This window comes from Salvia splendens, chromosome 22 (assembly GCF_004379255.2).
Source record: "Salvia splendens isolate huo1 chromosome 22, SspV2, whole genome shotgun sequence".
Taxonomy (NCBI): Eukaryota; Viridiplantae; Streptophyta; class Magnoliopsida; order Lamiales; family Lamiaceae; genus Salvia; species Salvia splendens.
This window is the reverse complement of record NC_056053.1, coordinates 23,950,460-23,959,384: the sequence shown is the minus strand read 5'-3', so window position 1 is coordinate 23,959,384 and position 8,925 is coordinate 23,950,460. Positions and strand designations below refer to the sequence as shown.

At 35.6% G+C, this 8,925-nt stretch overlaps 1 protein-coding gene across 1 annotated transcript; it reads left to right on the top strand.

Moving 5' to 3' along the window:
• Positions 1-3,332: 3,332 nt before the first annotated feature.
• Positions 3,333-8,818, top strand: LOC121787011. Its single transcript, XM_042185613.1, has 8 exons — positions 3,333-3,553; positions 3,971-4,132; positions 4,222-4,491; positions 4,661-4,698; positions 4,782-4,907; positions 5,448-5,598; positions 5,679-6,346; positions 6,575-8,818. The coding sequence occupies exons 1-8, from the start codon at positions 3,478-3,480 to the stop codon at positions 8,477-8,479; spliced, it is 3,396 nt and encodes a 1,131-aa protein (XP_042041547.1). The 5' UTR covers positions 3,333-3,477; the 3' UTR covers positions 8,480-8,818.
• Positions 8,819-8,925: the final 107 nt, after the last annotated feature.

The window sequence follows — 8,925 nt, the reverse complement described above, 5'->3', positions numbered from 1 at the left end:
TGAAATTAGCCTATAAAGGCATGTCTCTGTAATGTTATTCAGTGAACATAATAGAATGAGATTACCCATCACTAATTTCTACATAGAGTTTTGTCAAATCATTATATTTGGTGCAGATTTCTCATGATGAGTTTTTGTAAATATTTATCTCTTTCTATTCATTTGATTTCACTCAAATCAAACAAAGGTTCATCCATATTGATCAAACCAAGAAATTATGAACAGTGTTATTAAATGAAATCAGACAAAAATAATGAACATTTATCCGGTTTCGTATTTTCTCAGATGCCAAACACAACAGTTGAATATGGAGCATTTGAACCACGAAGTTTGGTTAATTTTAATTAATTCTATACTAGTATTTGAAAATGGAATATTAAATTATAGTACTAAAATTCATTTTTTTCTGAATTGCCTCATGTATTTAAAAAGGATGCCTTTTGTAATGGTTGAATTGCGTTGGTTAATTCCACATTGTTTTGTTTATATTGAATTCAATTTTTGTAAAAAAAATAATAATTACATTCTACAAGAGTAGCATTATTTAATCATACATATCACACTCAATATCAAGAAAGAATATAAGAACATATCATTAGTTGAATATCGCAATATTTGAAAATATATACTATGATTTTGATTTTTGAAAAATGTATTTCACGATAAAGGAACATGGAAAAAAGGCAAGTAAATCCACACATAATATCAAAGTATACAAAGTAAATATTGAATGCAATAATAACAATACGCAAATGCAATATCTTTCTAATATCAAATAAATAATAGATTATCAGTAATAAGATTCGGCACGTCCAACAATATATCTTGGACATTTTCATAATTGTTCAACAAACTCGTTATTATAATTTATACTAATAACTAAATATAGATATATATATTTTTTCTAAATTTCGATTACAATATTGAATGATACATCTAAAAAAATAATAATATTAAAAATAAAGTAAATGGATTGGGTGAAAAAGGTAGAGCTCACGTTGAGGATGTCGATCCCCGTAAGAGCATCTCCAATGGCGGCGTCAGCGTAGGCACTCCGATTTTTCGCGGACGTCGAACCATTGCAGCCGGCGTCAGCGAAACCGGCGCGCCTACGCCGATTCTTGGACTGACGCCGATTCTGACGCCGACTCTCACGGCGCCATTGTAGGCCACGAATCGGCGTCAGACCGGCGTCAGAATTTTTTTAAAAAAAAAAAAATTTCGAAACACTATATATACGCGCTTTGGACACCGGCGAGGAGTGATTTTTTATTTATTTTTTTATACTTTTTAATTTTTGTATTTTTAAAAAATTAATGTATTTTTTATAAATTATTGCACTTTTTTATAAATTTTAATATTATTATTCAATTTTCCTGTATTTGTCTCGTAAATTAAATTCTGTATGCTGCTACGATTGTAAATTAAATTATATAATTGTTATTAGTGATGTGGATAAGCTATGTGAGGGTTATTGCATGTCCAGTTGCATGTTCAGATGATGTGGCAGGAGGATTTTAGTGCAGATGATGTGGCAGTGGGAAGGATATGAGAGGGCTATTGCATGTCCAGAACCATTTGAGATGCTCTAAGCCACGTGGCAGATTTATGGACATTGATGAGAGCTGCCTACATGGAATATCGAGAGTTTTAAAGGGAGGGACGCGGGTTTATGTTTAAACCTTGAATTGAAAAAATAAAGGGAAAATAAAGGGGTATTATATTATTTATATGAATAAATTTTAGAGAGAGAAAGAAACATGTCAGAGATATAGAGAATCAAGCAGGCTGTATGGCAGGGCGGTGTCAGCATGGAGTGTTAATTTGACGAGAATACCATTTAAGGGCCTGGGGGTGTTATCGTCCAAAAAAACCTCGTTTGTGATTTTATATTTTGTTAGGACCATCTGGTGCTATTTTTTTGTTAGGGGTTACTGGTGCAACAAGTACAAAAATTAGGGTTATTTGGTGCAGTTCACTCTTTATATAATTAAGTTATTGATTAGTAATCTTGAGAAACAATAAATAAATCGAATTATAACTTGCATTTTCCTTATTTCCACTCAATTATTGGCAGACTATATTGTGCTAATAACCGACCCATTAGTTGAAAGAAACGACCTCTTGTTCTTATTACTTATCCGCACAAAGATTTGTGCAAAAAATTGAATTCAAATTATGTTAACATTGAGAAATGTTTTTGGATCATATTATCATTAAGAAACGGTAATAGGAGTTATTGGATAAGTATTGCAAAAATAAGCTTACAATAGAATATTGACTCAAAGTTCGACATTTTTGCTCCTCGCAATATTGAATATGATAATGTGAGATGGATATAGAAATAAGTCAACCATCTCTTTAAAGTAGAATTATTCACTCAAATATAGAAGAGATAAGATCTAAGATTCTAAGTAAAGTAGGATTATTCACTCAAACATAGAAGATATAATAAGATCTAAGTTGACGTGAGGTGGATTGTGGATTTTCATACTACTTGAGATAAGAAGTATCCAGACCCTAAATATAGCAAAACTCTATCACAGCCCAATTTTATTTATTAAGCCCAATAGATAACAATTACTACTAGTATAATTTATTGTTTGGCAAGATATATACACAAATTAAATATACTTTAATAATTGGGATATATTAGGATCCTCAAACCTCTTTAATGTTAAGCTTCAAATAAATCATAGTATTGAAATTCTTGGATTAGATGGTTGTGACATTATTAGACTAAGATGTTATATTATTAGTCAAACTACATTATTAGTCATAAATATAAGTATGAGTGATTGATAAATAATTTAGTGCTAATTAATTTATTTTTACTCGTGGTTTCCAAGAAGAAATAAACATGAAAAGGAAAAGAGTGCAAATATAGAAGATTTAGGAATAAAATTTAAAAATAAAAGAAATGTATAAAAGTAAAGAGTATTTCAATCTTATAAAAGCAAAATAAAAACATTTCTTTGTTATATAAACATCTCTTTGTAGTAGTAGTAGTAATTTTTTGTGTGAAATTTCACTATATGACTATTTCTTCTGTTATTAAATAGTTATAACTATTTAGAGTTATTGATCCATACAAAATAGACATAATGAAATAATACGAGTCACAACGACTATGTTAATTTTTTAATTCTATATTAATTTTAATGAACATAAATTGTGTTTTAACATGCGTAAAAAGAGTTTGGACTTCGAATTTGGATGTGAATAGGGGGCATAAATCAATTTACGGAAATATAAAGGACTATTACGTAAACAAAGCGCTTTTCTATAAAAAATAAAAAAATATTCCATTTTCAGAAAACCGCCTTCTCAACAATTCAAAAAACTAGCTCGTTTTGCGCTCTTCTCTCTCCAAATTCTCCCACTCAATCATTGTTGATAGTTCAAATCCAAGATCTAGATCGAAACAAGGAACTCGCGGAGCACATAGGAGTCCGTTTCTTCGATTCATTGTAAAAAATGGAGATCGGTGGGTGTCAGGACATTGATCTCGAACTTGAAGCCGACGATCTCATTGGGGATTTTCAGCTCCCAGGTTTTTGTCTTTAACTTTATGGCTTCTAATTATTATTGTATTAGAATCTTTTCATGCGTAGAGAAATTCTAGTTTTGAGATGCTGGAGCTGCGATGGGGTTAATTTCCTCATTCAGTTTTGGTTTGGGGATTAATAGACTCACTTTCCGGTCATATTAAGAGATTGAATAGTATTTAATTCAAATGAAATACCCTAACTTATGCCAATGAATTTTGAAATTTTTCTACATTAACAGGCAAAGATCATGAACTGTGAGTTAAATCAGGGTATTTTACAGTAGCAGTGCTCATTTCATAGTCTGCTATATTGTTTTCATTTTCACTTGGTGCATGTGTCTTTTTTGTCAGTGTTTTTTTGTTTGTAACTATTTTTGATTGAATTTGTTTGCTATAAGTATTGACTTTGAAACATAGCAGAAACTGTGGATGCTATAAAAGTAGATGATAGTGGTGGCTTTGATGTGAATAATCGCTTGCCCGAACTGCATGAGTCCTCAGAACCTGAAAGAAAGCAAAGAAATGGAAGGTATAACTTGCGAAAAAGCCTAGCCTGGGACAGTGCCTTCTTTACAAGTGCAGGTAATCTGTCGAATTCCTGTCCTGTAAATTGAAGTCAGTAGAATTCAATTTTTGGAACTCGATTGATAGTATATTATCTGAACTTTCAGGAGTGCTAGACGCAGAAGAATTGTCGAGCATGATTACCAAACCAGATAAAAAGGAAAAGCATATGTTACCAGGGATTCAAGAAGACCTTACAGGGTCAACTGAGTCTATCTCCACTCTTCAAAGTGATTGTTTGACTCTAGAAAGCAATGAGGATGATTTGTTTATGGACATTAGAGCTTCCATCCAAAGATCCAGTAAGAAAGCATCCAACTTCACTAATTCAAGCCGTAAGATACCAGTTACGGTGCTAGATGGCACTTCCCTTTCATGTAAGCAAGATGTTTCTATTTATGATTTTCCAGTCTTTATTAACCTCTTATACAACTAAGATGATTCTGTTCAGCTTGGTTTGTGATCATTCTTTTGAATTTTGATTAACTTGTTCATGTATTGGGCTCCAAATTTTGCATATAATACTAATATTATATTCAAATGCAGCCCCCAAAAAGGAAGATTGTGTATCTCCTCAAAATAAGGTGAGCTTGGTAACCAAGAAGTTACTGATTGAAATTGAGTTTCTTGATTGTTTTAAACTTGTTCCTCTACTTCAAATGTGCAGTGCCCAAAACCATGTGTCAAGAAAACTAGTGGCCTGCAGACTGTCCGAATGTCAAAACCTCAGCTAAAACCAATTGGGAAGCTAGCACCAGGAAGACCAATCAAGCCAAATCTTGCTCAATCACAGGTGATGTTGCCATGTTATTGCATATTTGTGGAAAATATTACTGCTTTGAAGCCACTTCTAACTATTATATTTGCAAAAGGGAAATTTTACTTACCTTGCTTACGTTCACATCCTGACAAACTTAAATGCTTAACATTGTGAACATAAACTCGCTGTCTATATGCTATATTTCTGTTGTTTCTTTGGAGATCAGTAGCCATTTCACTATTCTAGTCTATCACTAATATTGTAAAAACATTTTGCTATTTGTAGGTTTTATTTATTTGATACTCCATAAGATATATCCTTTCGTATCAGTTTTTAAAAGAAATGTAACAAAATTAATTTAGATTACTTTTTTTTTAAAACTCATAACTTTTACATGCACTACACATACTGTTTTGGTAGTCATATCAAATGTTTGGTAAGGGCACAGGTTCTAGTTATGCAAATTGAATTAAAGGGAGCTCTACATGATCTTTACACTAGATAGATTTGTGCCTTTGCATGCTCCGAATTGTAATGTAACTTAAATAATTGACACGAACCATATCAATTTAGGCTGGATCTACTGGTAAATCTGGGGAGATGAATTCAGTGGTTCCCAAACGACTCAAAACCATTAGCAGTTCTGTTCCCTCCTCAATTGCAGCAAAGAGAGAGTCTGTTGGGACTAGTCGTCTCAAACCTGAATTTGGAAGCTCTAGACAAGGTGACAAAAGGGTTAACTGTTAAGAGCATTATCTTTTGATCATGAAGCATTTCCTGATTCTTCCATTGTTCACTTTACAGGATCTGTCCCTGGCAAAGTCACTCAGCCACCCAAAGTATCAGCATTAGGTGGTTCTAGAAAGGTGCAGCCAAAGCCTGCTGTATCATCAAAGTGTTCTTCAGTAGGCTCTTCAACTACAAGTAATGTGCCTTCGACAAGGTCCTCTACTTCAAGTGACAGCTCTATTAACACATCCTCTGGCAAAGCTACTAAACCTACAGTTATGGTTGCAAGACGAAATCTTGGCAAAAGCACCACCAGTGGTCATGACCTCTCTGGTTCCATCCCTAATACTCCATCAAGAGCTCTACCAAAGAACAAACTGCCAGCTTCCAATCTTTCGGCTTATCTAAAGTCGACTAAGATTTCCTCAAGTGTCTCACCAGCCAGTTCAATTAGTGACTGGTCTTCAGTGTCATCAACAACATCTTCTGTGGTCAACCTACGATCTTGTAACTCAAGGAGCAGTATAGATACCAGTTCTTGTAGGTCAGTGGATGGTGACAACCTGCGTTCGGATCCAAGGCATATGGTAGCAGGTCAAAAGGCTGAAAGACAAGGAATCCAGGGAGCTATCTCAACATGCAACACTTCAAAAAAATCCACAGCAACATCTGGTACCCTTCAGGCTCCTACCATACCATCAGGATTACGATTGCCATCAACGAAATTTGGCTATTTTGACGGGGTTAGTCCTCACTCTTTAACATCTCTTAACATTATTGGACATAGTTATTTATGAAATTGTGAGTTAGTTTTCATTTGATCAGTGCTATCCACTTATCCTTTACCTGTAGTTGATGCTTATGTCATGTAATTTGCTCACAACTGTCTGCAACTGGAATACTTTTAGCTTTTCTTTTCATGGATCACTTCCTTAGCTATATTGCTAAAATGTTATGACTTTCATCTGCAGTCGTCGTCTCGCACTCCTGATGGAAATCAGCGCTCTCAATCTACATTGCACCCTGTGATTCCCAAGAATGGTGCTGCTGCATCCACTCCAACTCGAAGCTCAAATGGAAAATGGAAAAGTGCGAAGGTTCCAACGGCTAGAATGCCAACTTCTTTGGCAAACTTAAAGTCTCCAAAGGCTGCATCTCCTGCTCCATCTCATGAAAAGTCACATGCTTTGATAAAAGCATCTAGTGTTCCAATGGATGTGACTAATTCTTCTAGCTTATCTGCTGGAGTTAAAACTAGTGGAATTGGAGAAACTTATCAACAAGCAGTGGAAGTTCAGGCTTATATCGAAGTTGTCACAGATGCAGGTGCTGATGACACAGGCAACTTAGGCAAATTGAGGTTGACTAAAAACATGACCATTGAGGATATCACAACTGCTACTGCTGATGGTAACAATGCTTTAGCCTCAGAATCTATCAGTCAAATTGGGGATGGTCTGGTTATGATGGATGAGCTTAAGATGAACTCAGTTTCAACTTATGAAGCAGCAAAGAAAGATGAAGATCCTGCTAATTATCCAGAGGAAGGGGGCACTGGAGACAAGACAGGCATATTTGAAAAAATTCCCGAGCCCAACTGTCAGCTTCTTACTGATACATCAGAATGTGCACTCTCTTCTACAGCAGCTGCCTCCGAGGCTGCAGCCTGCAGATCACCTATTTCCGTCAACAATTTCTCCTGTGATAGCCCAACAGAACTGGTTATCCCGGTTGCAGTTGCAGAAGATACAAGTGTTGTATTGACTTCTTCAGGTTCAGAATGTATTGTACAAATTGACAGTGATCTAATCAAGGACGAGCCTGAGAAGAATTTGATTCCAACCTCAGGAGCAAAGGAAAATGATACTAGTAAATGTGAAAGGGAAGGAGGATTAACAGAAGGGAACAAAGGCATACATCAGGAGCTGAACTGTCAACTTGTTAGTGATATGTCAGAATGTGCACTCTATTCTACTGCAGCTGAGTCCGAGGCTGCAGCCTGCAGATCACCTACTTCTCTCAACAATTTCTCCTGTGGTAGTGAATGTGTTGATAACCCAACAGATCTGGTTATCCCGGTAGCAGTTGCAGAAAATAAAAGCTTTGCATTGCCTTCAGGTTCAGAAGATATTGTACAAACTGACGATGGTGTAATCATTGACGAGCCTGAGAAGAATTTGACTCCAACCTCTGGAGCAACAGAGAAGGAATATAATCCTTCTAAATGTGAAGGGGAAGGAGGATTAACAGAAGAGAACAAAGGCATACATCAAAAAGATCAGGAGCCTAACTGTCAACTTGTTAGTGATACAACAGAATGTGCACTTTATTCTACTGCAGCTGCCCCCGAGGCTGCAGTAAACAGAACCCCGCTCTCTTCTACTGCAGCTGCCTCCGAGGCTGCAGCCTGCAGTTCACCCATTTCTCTTAAGAATGTCTCCTGTGGTAGCGAATGTGTTGATACCCCAACAGAGCTGGCTATCCAAGTTGCAGTTGAAGAAAACATAAGCATTACATTGCCTTCTTCAGGTTCAGGAAATATCGTTCAAATTGATGAAGGTCTAATCAAGGATGGAGCAACAGAGAAGGAAAATTATTCTCCTACTAAATGTGAAGGGGAAGGAGGATCAACAGAGGAGAACGAAGGTGTATATCAAAAATATCAGGAACCGAATTGTCAACTTGTTAATGATACGTCAGAATGTGCTCTCTATTTAACTGCAGCTGCGTCCGAGGCTGTAGTATACAGAACTCCGTTTGCTTTAAAGAATTTCTCCTGCAGTAACGAAAGTGTTGATAAGCTTACAGAGGTAGTTATCCAGGTTTCAGTAGCAGAGAATGCATTGCCTTCTTCTGAGGAGAAAGAGAACAGCTGATCTAGACCTAGTTCTCAGTTCATGTAGTTCAATCAGAATCAGTGAAGGTTGCTCATGATGCAAAATGAAGCCATTTTCGCTCGACGTCTCCTTAAGAAGAACAGGCACAAAGAGAAGGATTTATTTGTATTTATGAGTTGCCAATACACGTTCTCTTACTTTTTCTTCTTCTCTGTGCTCAAAAGTCTTAGATTTGATCATACTGCTGTTGATTGATTTGCGTATAAGATTTCCAACACAAACCAATTGGATTTACAGAACAGATACAGTATTTGGGAGATTTGGTTGTGAATGTTTTTGTAGACTATGTTTCTAATACACTTCGATCCATGTACATAAGATTTAGCTGTGTTTATACTTTTGCATGAAATTATAGTTTATCAAATTGCTACACTTGCTAGAAATTGATTTTTTCACTTTAATATTTATGGAGATTGAATAAAATA